This window comes from Rhamphochromis longiceps, linkage group LG6 (assembly GCF_057381845.1).
Source record: "Rhamphochromis longiceps isolate RC_006_pf linkage group LG6, R_longiceps_female_GT1.1, whole genome shotgun sequence".
Taxonomy (NCBI): Eukaryota; Metazoa; Chordata; class Actinopteri; order Cichliformes; family Cichlidae; genus Rhamphochromis; species Rhamphochromis longiceps.
This window is the reverse complement of record NC_140562.1, coordinates 11,861,247-11,874,799: the sequence shown is the minus strand read 5'-3', so window position 1 is coordinate 11,874,799 and position 13,553 is coordinate 11,861,247. Positions and strand designations below refer to the sequence as shown.

The 13,553-nt window shown below is 41.6% G+C and overlaps 1 protein-coding gene across 1 annotated transcript in view; it reads left to right on the top strand.

Moving 5' to 3' along the window:
• Positions 1 to 13,553, top strand: part of LOC146667543 (voltage-dependent T-type calcium channel subunit alpha-1I-like) — a 169,517-nt gene that overhangs the window by 93,411 nt on the left and 62,553 nt on the right. The window contains exons 15-19 of the mRNA XM_085408336.1: positions 5,737 to 5,807; positions 6,079 to 6,577; positions 7,554 to 7,654; positions 9,519 to 9,642; positions 10,828 to 10,896. Coding sequence (XP_085264462.1) covers positions 5,737 to 5,807; positions 6,079 to 6,577; positions 7,554 to 7,654; positions 9,519 to 9,642; positions 10,828 to 10,896 — 864 coding nt within the window. The remainder of the gene's footprint in view (positions 1 to 5,736; positions 5,808 to 6,078; positions 6,578 to 7,553; positions 7,655 to 9,518; positions 9,643 to 10,827; positions 10,897 to 13,553) is intronic.

Here is a 13,553-nt window from a genome sequence, read left to right as displayed (position 1 = left end):
AGCACTTTTCAACCATTCCTGTTATGACTCTATGAGCTGTTTGCGGCTTTATACAATGATAAATATGTTTTCCTCTTTAGCAGAACGCCTTGGTTTCAAGTTTATATTTAGTGTCGACGATGTCTGTTTACAGATTTTAAACTGGCCCAAAATATGCAATCCATCACAGTGAATGTGTAGTTCAATTCATTTGAAATGTATTTCATTATGTCAGGTTACGGACACAGATGCTTGTAATGAATGTTAAAATACTGACTATAATATAATATAATATAATATAGTATAATATAATATAATATAATATGATATAATAATACTGAGATGTCTCGGTTCACCCTGTATAATGACTTTATTCTATGTATGTATATGTCTGGATGAACCTTATTTCCTCCTTAACAGGTGGACCAAGGTGAATGAAACTTTGAATGACCGTCATCATTCATTCAGCGATTAATAGCATTTGCATGTATTTAAAAAGATTATTATAAATTCCGCTTCCCTTCATTTTCATAGATCTAATGTTCAGTATTTCATTACCATGTGCTATTGATGTTAGGCTCTCTGTTTTCATCTCTTTCACGTGTCATGTTTAGCATGAGTCACCCATCTGTAAGTATGATGCACATGTTAACACTCCACTCGCCGCTAGTACGCTGTAACCCACCCCTTTAAGGAGATCATCCCTTGACCGTGGATGCTATTTTTAGATTGATCTTGAAGTCCTTTTCTGAGCACTTCAAGGATCAAGGATGAATGATCTTAATTAACCCTGAGGGGCAATTTGTTGTACGGTCAGCAGAAACCACAAAAGCATCAAGCCAACAATAAAAACTAGTGTTAGCGGCGCTAACGGCTGCAGACAGGAAGATACTGCCAGCACCGGAAACGTGCTCGTCATCTCCGAGCATGAAGTAAGGAGAGCCTTCAAGAGAGTGAACACCAGGAAAGCAGCAGGACCAGACGGCATCCCAGGTCGTATCCTCAGAGACTGCGCATACCAGCTAGCTCCTGTGTTCACTGAGATATTCAACATCTCTTTATCTCAGTCGGTGATCCCCACATGCTTCAAAGAGTCCATCATTGTTCCTGTCCCGAAGAAACCCCACCCTGCTTCTCTCAATGACTATCGCCCTGTAGCCCTCACCTCAGTAGTGATGAAGTGCTTTGAACGCCTGGTCAGAGACTTCATCATTTCCTCACTACCAGACACACTGGACCCACTACAGTTCGCTTACCGTCCAAATCGTTCCACAGACGATGCCATCTCTCATCTCCTCCACACATCACTCACTCACTTGGACACTAGAAGGGGGAATTATGTTAAAATGCTCTTCATAGACTACAGCTCTGCATTTAACACCATAATTCCCTCCACACTCACCACCAAGCTGGAGCATCTGGGACTCAGCTCATCTATGTGTCAGTGGATCTCCAACTTCCTAACTGGCAGACCACAGGCAGTAAGGATGGGCGGACATGTCTCAGCCTCCACCACTCTCAGCACTGGAGCCCCCCAGGGGTGTGTTCTGAGCCCCCTGCTGTACTCTTTGTACACATATGACTGTGTGGCCACTACCAGCTCCACCACCATCATCAAGTTTGCTGACGACACCGTCGTGGTGGGCCTGATCTCTGATAACAACGAGACGGCCTACCTGAAGGAGATTAGGAATCTGGAGAACTGGTGCCAGAGGAACAACCTCCTTCTAAACGTCAGTAAGACAAAGGAGCTGATAGTGGACTTCAGCACTAAGCAGGAGAGGAACTACCAGACCCCCGTCATCAACGAGTGCCCAGTGGAGAGAGTGGACAGCTTCAAATACCTCGGAGTTCACATCACGCAGGACCTGTCATGGTCCTGTCACATCAACACCGTGGTGAAAAAGGCCCGACAGCGTCTCTACCACCTCAGACGCTTGAGAGACTTCCAACTGCCCTCCAAGGTGCTCAGGAACTTTTACTCGTGCACCATAGAGAGCATCCTGGCGGGAAACATCTTAACCTGGTTCGGGAACAGCACCATGCAGGACAGACGAGCTCTACAGAGGGTTGTGCGGTCAGCTGAGCGCACCATCCGCTCCGAGCTCCCTGACCTGCACTCAATCTACAGCAGGCGGTGCTGGACCAAGGCCAGGAAGATCGTGAAGGACCTCAGCCATCCCAACAACAGACTGTTCTCTCTGCTGAGGTCAGGAAAGCGATTCCGCTCCCTGAAGACCAACACAGAGAGACTGAGGAGGAGCTTCTTCCCGCAGGCGATACGGTCTCTCAATCACACCACCACACAGTACTGACCCACACATATGGTTCTTACACACACACTGGACTTTCTGGACTTTGTTTTTGCACAACACTGGTCACTATATTCTTCATTTCCAGTTAATACTTGTACAGCTGCTGTTATTGTGTATATATTTATTTATATTTAGATTTCTTCATACATTCTTATATAGTTCTATATTGTGTATTTTGTTGTACAGTTATTTTATTTTCAACTTTAATTTATATATTTATCTTTATCTTATTCTTCCCAGTTAAATTTACCCTTCATTCTAATTTGTGTTGTACAGTTATTTCATTTTTAACCTTAATTTATATTTTATTCCTTCCTAGTTAAATTTACCCTTTTTAATTTTTCATATTTATTTCCTATCTTATTCATAGCCTTTTCCTTTTTTTGTTTTCTTTAGGTCACGAGCAGTTGTCCAAGCATTTCACTACATATCGTACTGTGTATGACTGTGTACGTGACAAATAAAATTTGAATTTGAATTTGAAAAACATAATAATTATACCACTAAGAACACACTAAATAAGACTTCCAGAATAAAATATCACCATTAAAAACAATTATTTATTTAAAAGAATAATGGCAGCTGACCCAAATGAGACCCGACCTGCAGGCTAGCAAGCAGCTTGAACTACTTGGATGAGGGTTGGCTGGGAGTGACTGGGCCTAACCTTACACAAGAGAGGGAGGTCATTCAGGGTCACATCTTCCAGTCCGTTCTTGGTTTTGAGGTTTAGTGACTTGTACCGCCTGACCAACCAGAATCTAAAAAATGAGAATAAAAAAAACTCAGAGGTTCTGCCGACATAACAACCACGAAGCTCGCAATAAAAGTACATGTGTTGGTCAGCTTTTCTTTAGACAGCATCCACCTGAAGCTCAAAAGTGGAAAGGTGTTTACTCTGCTGTACAAACGCCATCTCTTTAGTTTCTGATGCATTCGTGTCCAAGAAGGACAGCTTACCCACTCTGTGAAATCCCCCACCGCAGGGTCATCACTACTCGGAAGAGACGCAGTGCCTGTTTTGTCTGCAAACTTAACAAATATGGCCCACCGTGTATTGGATTTGACCTCTTTTGGTAAAGAGCAAGAAAATAAAAAGAGGCAAAAGAACTCTAGTGTGTCAAAATACCAACTCTTGAACTTTAATTTCATTTTTGGAAGTTGAAAGGATCTAAATCTGGCCACGAGGGCACATGATGAACGATGTCAGTGTGCTGTTAGCAGGGGCCGCACGCCATAGCTGGGCTCATTTTTTTGGCCAAATGTTGATCCTCAAATGACTGAGCACAACAGGAGAACTCAGTACTGAGTGCTTGAATGTTGAAAAGGTATTAGGAGCAATAACCTTTCTAACAGGTCACAGTTAGGGCTGGATCAGGTGAACCTTAGTCATGCTGCTTCCCATGATTACACTGAGCACTTCCTGTCTTTTGCAGCACTAGTTTTGTCCTGTTTATTTTTCCACGGTGTCTCTGTGTTCTCTTTTTGTTTTTTCTCATCCCTTTCCCCCTCACCACCCGAGCAGCCTCAGGAGAGACAATATAAAGTGCCTCGAGAAAACCGCTGCTGTGAATTGGCTCTATATCGATAAAATTGAACTGAATTGAAATGAATTGAATTCACTGTGCACAACCCCTTGAAAGTCAATAAACCAGTGTGCATGCTTCTTGCACTCTTGACCTGATGTATCTGAAGCACCAATAGTAATAGCATCCATGCTGCAAGCAGACTTTATGACCACACCTCATGCAGTAGGCACATTCTTGCAAATCTTATTATATGGCATCTTAGAATTTCATAGCACTCTTTTGCTATTTATTTATGGGTGACATTTATGTGTGAAAAAAGCTTGCAATTAAGGCTAATAAATGACAATTTATTTGCACCATCCTGTAAACATTCAGTAATATATATATAGTATACAAAAATCCACAGCAGGAATTCCCCTATTGTTGTGTCCACTGAACCAGAACTGAAGAAAAACTGAAACAGTTCTACAAGGGCTGGCTCGGCATACAGTTGCCATGGTAACTTCTATTAATTGACTGTTCCCTTCTTCTGTTCATCCGCAGAGAAACTGTGGGAGAAAGAAGGGAAAAAAGGCGACAGGGAGAAGTAGAGGGGAGGAAAAAAAGACGGAGCAGAGAGAGAGAGATGGTGATGGAGACAAACAGGAAGGATGATTCAGTAATAAAAAAAAAAGGGCAGTGAAAACATGTGAGATGAAAGTCTGTGGTTTAGCAACCGCAAAGGTTACGATGTTAAACACGGTGGGTGTGCGAGATCCACTTCACTGTGAAGTCTCCTCCTCTTCTCTCACAGCACTCCAGGTTTATTGATATCAGTAGGCACCGGTTACATCACTCAACTAATAAGCGTTCGAGAGAGCTGTGTATAAATGTTGTGTTTTTGGTTGAAGTTTTGTCAGGAACCACTTTTTATCTATTTTTTTCCCCCACGAAATGACACTCAGACTATGAGATGATGTGTTTGTCGGCTGTGATGGAAATTCATCACTCTAACGTTGTATATTGCTAGAAAAGAATGAGCCTCAACACAAACGTTCCTGTAGAGTGTTTGCATGTTGTTTAACTGTGCAGTAGATGTGTGTAATCTAATGTGTGTGATATAAATGTATCGTTCATGTGGTTATTTGTTTGCTTTGATGACAACTATCTATAGCCAGTGACCTTTAGATCAGATTTACAGAAAGTTGTAACTGCTACAATATGCTTGCAAGTGAAGGCAGCAGCTGGTGTCTGTCACTCGCCGTTCTTCTTGGGCGATCTGCAGTGCAGCTCTGTGTGGACTCAAGTGTTACTTAACATTTAGCTTTCATGCTTCGCTACAGTTTATTTAGAGGACGATGCATAGATTCTCTGGCTCGGGTTTTGATTGGCAACATGTACATTTCCGAGGGTAAAACATATAATTAGAACCATCAGGCTCAGAGGGTTAGACATGCGGAAACAAAAAGAACTGTTGGTGTTCCTTTAAGTGGAACTGGCACTTTGGGGTTTGTATATTAAAGTAGATGACAACCTGCAGTGCACTGCAATCTTATTTTTAAAAAGCTCAATTTATACTTCGTTTGTTCAGCTGTTTTATATTTGTTGTTTAATTTGTGGATAATTGACATACACTAACAGCCGCGCTCTTGTTTCCGTTCCATTTTCCTTTTAACCAATGTTTTAGTGACATTAGTCTCTGGCTGGAATACTGTAAGTACCGAAAAAGTCATTGCAGAAAGAAAGTCGATCGCTCTAGAGGTGATACAATCATCCATTGAATTAAAAATATTAAATTCTAGGAGTGAACAATTTTTTTAGGACTTAGTTTTTATTTGTCATTGCTAATTTTGGGGTGTTTGGGTCTTTGACACCTCACTGAGAGACATTCAGTGGATCAGAAACTTCTCTGAAATGCTGCGTTTCTCTTTTAGCGCCACGGTCGCAGTTCCAACTACCACAACTGGGGGCGTCCGTTCCCTCCGCAGTCTGGATGGAGTCGCAGGTACACAGTTAAATTCAGTTGCAACCACTGATTCCAGCTGTTGTCTTAATGAACTTCCAGAACCATTAAGCTGTAATTACCTCCTTGGAAACATCAGACCTTTGATGTTATTTTATTTTCCTATTAGCTTCGAGTCTAAATGCTTAGCACATAAAACTTTATAAAACAGTATTGATCGCCTTCTGTTGATACAGTTCTACTGACATTTTACAAGCCGTTCATGAATATGTATGACCTTTTAATTGTACCTTTAATCACTTGTGCTCTGCAGGTCTAGCTCAAACAGCCTAGGTCGAAGGAGCTATGGGTTCAGCGGATTACCTCCAGTGGGAGGCAGCCTCCGCTTGCACAGCACCCGCTCTCCCCACTCCTACACCTTTGCGCCAGAGCAGGAGTCCCTTCTTTCCCACCCAGCCCACTCCCATCATCCTCTGCCCCCTCATCATCCACCTCCGCCCCCATTTTTCCTCTCCAGGCATTTTGCTGCAAGGAGAGATCGGCGGGCTCTTTCCCTCGAACTCCCTGAATTGTTTCGGGCAGGTGGACAGCCGCCAGGCCTTCCTCCCATCCACCCAGACGCTGGCAAAAGGAGTGGGTCTGGAGCGGGGGGCTCCATTACAGGAGGGTCTGTGGCCGGCAGCGGTTTAGGAGTGGATCACCGGGACTGTAATGGCAAGGCACCAGGTCCCCACACTCAGCTTATGGTTGAGGTTTTCCCTCAAGTCAATGCACGCAAGGACAGAACAGACCTTGATGAAGAAACAGACTATGTAAGTGGTTTACTACCAGCTCCCTGAAGCGCAGTGGTTCATTTACTGTGATCGATTTTCAATGATAAGCAGCAGGTCCTTGTTATAGCTGTATTGATAAACAGGAATAACCATAGAAACTCCCTTAATTCTTCTTTATCTCATTATTACTCAGAAATCCAGGCATTAAGGAAGATGCATGGTTGTTGGTGAAGGAAAGATCTAGCTAAATAGCAAACTGTAGACTGTAATGATATGAGGTGACTATAGTAACTTTTTTCCAACTTCTGCTCCAGTATTTATACTATTGTCATGTTAGTGGATGGGTCAAGTTCAGAAACCCTAGCAACAGCAGCTCATGGTGCTGAACCCATCATTAGCAGTTTAACCATCTAACTTCAACGTTTGCTGCTTAGTTCACACAAACTTTAAGATAATATGGTGCCACTTTAGTTTGGTAATGCTATAGGTGGTGCAGAAGGTGTCAGGTAGAGATGAGAAACGAAGGAGTCGAGAATGTGTTTGTTGTTGTTGTTTCTGCAGTGAAATAAGAGAGGGCCTTCGGGGCTTTGCTCAGTCATGCTGCTTGTGGTCGATAAATAGAGATTCTTTATATAAATAGAGGTTTTCCCAAAATGCCCTGATTATACTGAAAACCAAAACAAGACATAAATCATCATTATTTTAGGATTTGGTGCAGGAATTTGTGGCAGCAGTGACTTTGCACTTACTGTTACTTTGTCTACAAACACACTGAAGCCATCTTAGAGAATAGTAATTCATGTATTCTACTTTGGTTGATATTAATAATATTATTAATAATAATAATAATAATAATAATAATAATAATAATAATAATAATGATGGATTGCATTTATATAGCACTATTCCTGATAGAATAAGGCATATATTCTGACCAGAAAAGTATCAATATTCTAATAATTCAGAGAAATCAATGCTAATTCCTCTTCTGTATTTTCCCTCCTCTCCAATGAAGAGTTTGTGCTTCCGTATCCAGAAGATGATGGAGGTGTATAAGCCAGACTGGTGTGAAACCAGAGAGGAGTGGTCAGTCTACATGTTCTCCCCTCAGAATAAGTGAGTGCAACACAGATTTAGGTGCAAATTCAAATCTAATGACAGGGTTGTTTGCATGTGCTGCCAAACCAGAGTCGGTCACGCAGATCGAACGCTGTCCTGATGACGTGTTTTTTTCAGCTTTTTATATTTAAACTGAGAAAAGAAATCTTCCCGAATGAACTTCTTTAAATGACTGTAGAATTCAAAACATTCTGTATGTGGGCTTTGAAATGTACAACAAATGCAACCTTTTAGCGAGAGACATACAAAGAGACAAGCATGTCTCTTAATGTGCTAATACTTGTAATTGTTTGCTCTGGCAAAGTGGTTTTACCAAGGCTCTATGGAGACAAAGAGGGTGTGGGGAAAAAGGCTCATCAAGCAAGACCAATGGCCCTGAAAAATAAACGTCTGCGAATGTTTTCAGCTCTAGCTGGATAATGTAGAACAACAACAAGATGCATAGCCAGAGTGTTGTTTCCACAGAGAAAACTCCTGGTTTCACAAATAGCTTGTTAAAGTGATGTCACTGTGTTATTCTCCTCCTAAAGCATTTTTTTTCTGAAGACAGAGCGGTAGTCTGGGCTGTGTTTTCCGTCAGAATTCAATTCATTGCCGGTAGAAACTTCCCTGAAAGCAACATGAAAGAAAAATCACTCAGTCTTTCTTTCGCTCACTCACTTGATTCCCTGCGTGCTGATAGCTACTTAAGGGAAGCCGGGCCCCAGGGCTGTGTTTTGGCATCCTGGCAGGTGCCATCTGTCAAGCAAAGGCTGTGTGTATGTGTGTGAGGATGGCGTCAGACCGTATCGCCGGTAAAGTCTTGTTGCTTGGTTGTACATGTGTTTGGATGACTTTGCATATGTCCGTGTGGGAGCGTGTAAGCGTGTGTATGTGTGTGAGTGCACATGTTTTGTCAAGATCATTTGTGTTCACTCTAACAAGCAATAGAGGCAAACATACTGAAGGAGAAAGAAACCAACATTAAAAGTTGTGTCTCGGGTAGGGTAAGTGCTTACGCCAACACAGCCGCTGGTGATGATCAATATCGGGGGGACAGAGTTGCCAGATTTGAATCAATAGATAAAGAGACAGAGTTGCCAGGTCTTGAGGAAAAGCATTCAGATTAGCACATCGATCTCCTCGCCAAGAGAGCGAGTGCAGCAGTCGGTGTATTCAGTTCCCATCAGAGCCTGCAGATGACGTGAGATTGGGTGCGTGAGGGCTTCACTCTGGACCCGCATGTTTTCTTTACTGGTTCTATAGCTGACAGTTTGACCACCCGGCACCCTTCCTGTAACTTTTTTGGAGCAAACACACAAATGTGCAGTGCAAGTCCCCTGAATACTGGTCAGGCTATTTAAACAACTGCTAGTACTCAAGATACTGAAGATATAACAAGGGAAGAGTAAACAAGTGAACTAGTGCTAATAACTACTATAAAGTCTGGTAACTCCTGGTATTGTCCCCCAGATCATGAGGCCAAACATTTTTTTACGTTGTTCTTCATTCTAGTTTCATTCACGCTAATATATCTACATAAAAAATAACCTACACTGGTTAATAAGATCCGTAGTAGTTGGAAGGAACTTTGCAGCTTTTTATGAGGGTTAAGATGTTGACCAATGAAAAAAAACCCAGATGATTTCAATGTGATGAAATTGCGTTATGGATGAGTTCTCTTGCTAGATTTGCATCACATGAAATACTGCAAAAAGATAAAATTGTGTTTTCTTTCACTCATAAAATAATTACCTTTGGGATTTCTTATATGTGACATATGTTAACAAAGGAACACAAACTATTGGAGAAAATCTGTTACCTTTTCCCGTTTACATATCTTTTATGTTCTGTCATGTCAATTTTGCTTTCCTTTTGTTAGGTTCAGACTGCTCTGCCAATCTGTTATTGCCCATAAACTCTTTGACTACGTGGTGCTGGCCTTCATATTCCTCAATTGCATCACAGTGGCTCTGGAGAGGCCAAAGATTCTTCAAGGTAGCCTGGTAAGAGGAATCGCTTTGAATTCATGGTGGATATTTCCAAATACTGCTACTCAACATGTACTAAACAGAGCAAGAAGCATGCTGTGTATGTGTGTGTCTGTAGATTTATATGTACACGTGGGTGTTTCATTTTAATGGAGAGCGATAGATCAACCAAAAATGCAGAAAAAGATACTTTACATAGAAATTCTAAAATGATTTGCATGTCATTGAGTGAAAGAAGTAAACAAAACATGACTTGTGCTTGGTGGAGAGACATTGTTAGCAAGCACAGCAGTAACACATTTCTTGTAGTTGGTCACCAGATTTGCACGCATCTCAGGATGGCCCACTCCTCTTTACAGAACTCTCTAAATTATTTAGGTTTTTGACCTTAACGTGCCGCTTCTTTATTGCTGGGGTGGTGTGTTTTAGGTCATGCTGGAAGACCTATCTACATTAATGTTGTGGCTGAGAGCAGCCAGTTCTCATCCAGGATTTTATGGCATTTGGACCCTCGGTGCAGTGAAGTCATTTTGTACCCTTATCAGAAAAACAGGCCCAAAGCATAATGATTCCTCCTCCGTGCTTCACCATAGGGATGTGTAACTTTATGTAGTGTGGGGCTTTTTATCATTTTTTGGTGATATTCTGTCTTTCTCCATTGAAATGAAACCGTCATAAAAATGAGAGACTGCTCGCTTACAAAGAGCAAATGAACGTACAAATAAAGCAGGGGAATTGTTACCATCCAGGTAAAAGTACCTTTCACTCCTTCGTTGACAACAAGCAGTTAAATATAGAAAAATCAGTATCAGAATCCCACTTACTTTAAGTTCTTACTGCATTCTGGCCTCAAGCCACTTCCTGTAATTAAGCAACACTGAATTATTGAACAGTGAGCCCTTTGCAAGGAAAGTGATCAAGTGAAATGAAAACTTTCGAATTAAAGCACAGCAACTCTTACTTGTTTGGCATTTCATTTTGATGGAATTTTAACAAAACCCTGACTAATGCGATCAGTGACAAACATTGATTCGCTCGTGTCCTTCTTAAAAGCCTCTCACTCAAGCCAAAGTCATCATTTCTGAAACGGCTTTTTCTGGCTTTAATCTGCCACCTCTGCTTGTCTCTCTTAATCATTCTCTTCTTTTCTAATAAATCAAACAGTTTCTCCTTGATTTTTTTGTGCCCCTTTTGTTACAGGAAAGACTGTTTCTTACCATTTCCAACTACATCTTTACTGCCATCTTCGTTGGGGAGATGACTCTCAAGGTAAAACCCCTTTTGCTCTTTTTTCTTGCTCTTTTATGCCTTCCTTACATATCTCGGTTTCCTTCTTTGACATCCTATCCAGTCTCTCCTCTTTTTTTCAGTCCATCTCTATTATTCTGCTTGTCTTTCCCTCTTCCTGAAATCTTCTCGTCTCCTTTCTCACCAAAATGATTCGTCTTTCATCTCATTTCCATGCTACTGTCCACGTTGTATTCTTTTTTAAAACATTTGTCTCATCCTGTGGATTCTTTCTTCTACTGTTGTCTTAAAAAATCAATCTTTACCTTCCTTTCCTACTTCTTTCTGCAACCTACGTATTAATCAGTTGCACATGCCCCATTAGCGATGCACATCCAGATAATGAAGTTAGTTAGAAGGCTATCACTCTTAAGCTATCCTTTAGCTGCTCCTGGCCTTCCAATCAACCAGTGCACATACGCATTATCTTTTTAATCCACTGATCTGCTGTCCAGAAGACATCATCCATTATTGAGGCCCATGTGTCTTCAGGCCTTTTCCACAATGGTAGAAATCCTGTAGTGATTTATTTATTACCAGGGATAATGAGGGCATGTGCAGCACAATGATGTGGAGATCATCTCATTGCTGTAGCAGCGCAGAGTTCACATGTGCACATTTATGCAGCTGCCCCAGATTGAGCTGCATTCGCTGTTATGTATCGTACATCTTCAAGTTTTTTTCTTTCTTTTTTTAACTTCCATTCCTTCATTCAAATCTCCGCTCTTCAGTTTCTTTATCTTCTGTGCGACATTCATTTGATTAATTTCAAATTCAGGGCCTTCCTTTGTAATTTAATTAGTTTAGCTTTATTTTTGTCTTTCCATGTGCTGCTTATTTGCACTCTCAAATGTGTTATGAGCTTGCTCATTTTCCTTTTCCAAACACTTTAAAATACTAATGAAGACAGCTGCTGTTCTGGCAGCATGTGAAATCTTCACGTTGCACATGTCGCCAGAACAGCCTGGCTGCACCTTGGAACACCATTTTTCCCAAACAGATCTTCCATCTTTTAGTGTTTTGATGATGGAGAGGTGAGTGTTGCCTCTCACGGAAAGCATATGTGTTTAACAGTGTTTACACTACAGAGCACAATGACTGAAAAATAAGAGTTATGTAGACAAGTCTGGCTTTATTTTGCATTTGGATTTTCTCTAATCCATTCAGGGTCAGATAGATAGCTAGCTAGCTAGCTAGATAGATATTGTAAGGTAGACCTACAATAATACATACAGAGAAAAAAACAACAATCATATGACCCTCTATGACCAAGCACTTTGACGACACTGGCAAGGAAAAACTTCCTTTTAACAGGAAGAAACCTCCGGCAGAACCAGGCTCAGGGAGGGGCGGGGCCATCTGCTGCGACCGGTTGGGGTGAGAGAAGGAAGACGGGATAAAAGACATGCTGTGGAAGAGAGACAGAGGTTAATAACAAGTATGATTCATTGCAGAGAGGTCTGTTAACGCAGCGGTCCCCAACCTTTTTTGCACCATGGACTGGTTTATTTTCAACAATATTTTCACTAACCGGCCTTTAAGGTGTGGCAGATAAATACAACAAAATAAGTACCTGTACCAAAAAAAAGAAGATTTATTCATAACACATGGGAAAAGACCCAGGGAAACCGAGTTAACGTTAAAAACGATAAAAAAATAACTCTAAAAAATGGGGAAAAAACCCGCAAAAACATAAATTTCACACACGAGCCTCAACTCTCCCGGTACCAAAGACTCACGGACCGGGATCGCTGTATTAACACATAGTGAGTGAGAAAGGTGACTGAAATACTCAGTACTCAGGTTTGACTGCTAGAGTTTGTCTTTTGCCCTTTGGATTGTCATAAATCAGGGAACTAGTCTCTGAAGATCACATAACATTATTGTTCAGCTGTATTTGTTGGAAGCAGCACGGTGGCACGGTGGTTAGCACTGTTGCCGCACAGCAAGGAGGTCCTGAGTTCAATTCCACCATCAGGCCGGGGTCTTTCTGTGTGGAGGTTGCATATTCTCCCCGTGTTTGCGTGGGTTCGGGTACTCCGGCTTCCTCCCACAGTCCAAAGACATGCAACTTGTGGGGATAGGTTAATTGGATAATCCAAATTGCCACTATGTGCGAGTGAATGTGTGTTGTCCCTGCGACAGACTGGCGACCTGTCCAGGGTGTACCTATACATACAGCTATGACAGCTGGGATAGGCTCCAGCGACCCTGAAAAAGGATAAGCGGAAGCGAATGAATGGATGTATTTGTTGGATACATAAGATTTATTTTAGATGTAGTTTGTATTCCTTGATGTATGTGTAGCAGTGTTTATTCTGTCTGAGCACATAGTTTACTTTAAGAAAATGAAAGTGAGAAGAACAACATAAACACTTTTCCACATTGTCTTGGCGGATGGCCATTCATAACAGCTATGAACTCCAGCGTCACCATATTGAGCAGACCTATGTTTTCTTATCTCAGCAGACAAACCTGCCCTTTACAGACTTATTTATTCAGTTGCATTCCCATAAAGTGTAAACGCTGTTTATTGTTTTGTCGCTCTGGTTACACTGTTTGTTCCTGCCAGCGTTGGATGGGTGACGTCTGACTGTTTTGGGGAAGGTCTTCACCTCTGTCTTCTTTCCTCTTTTGAC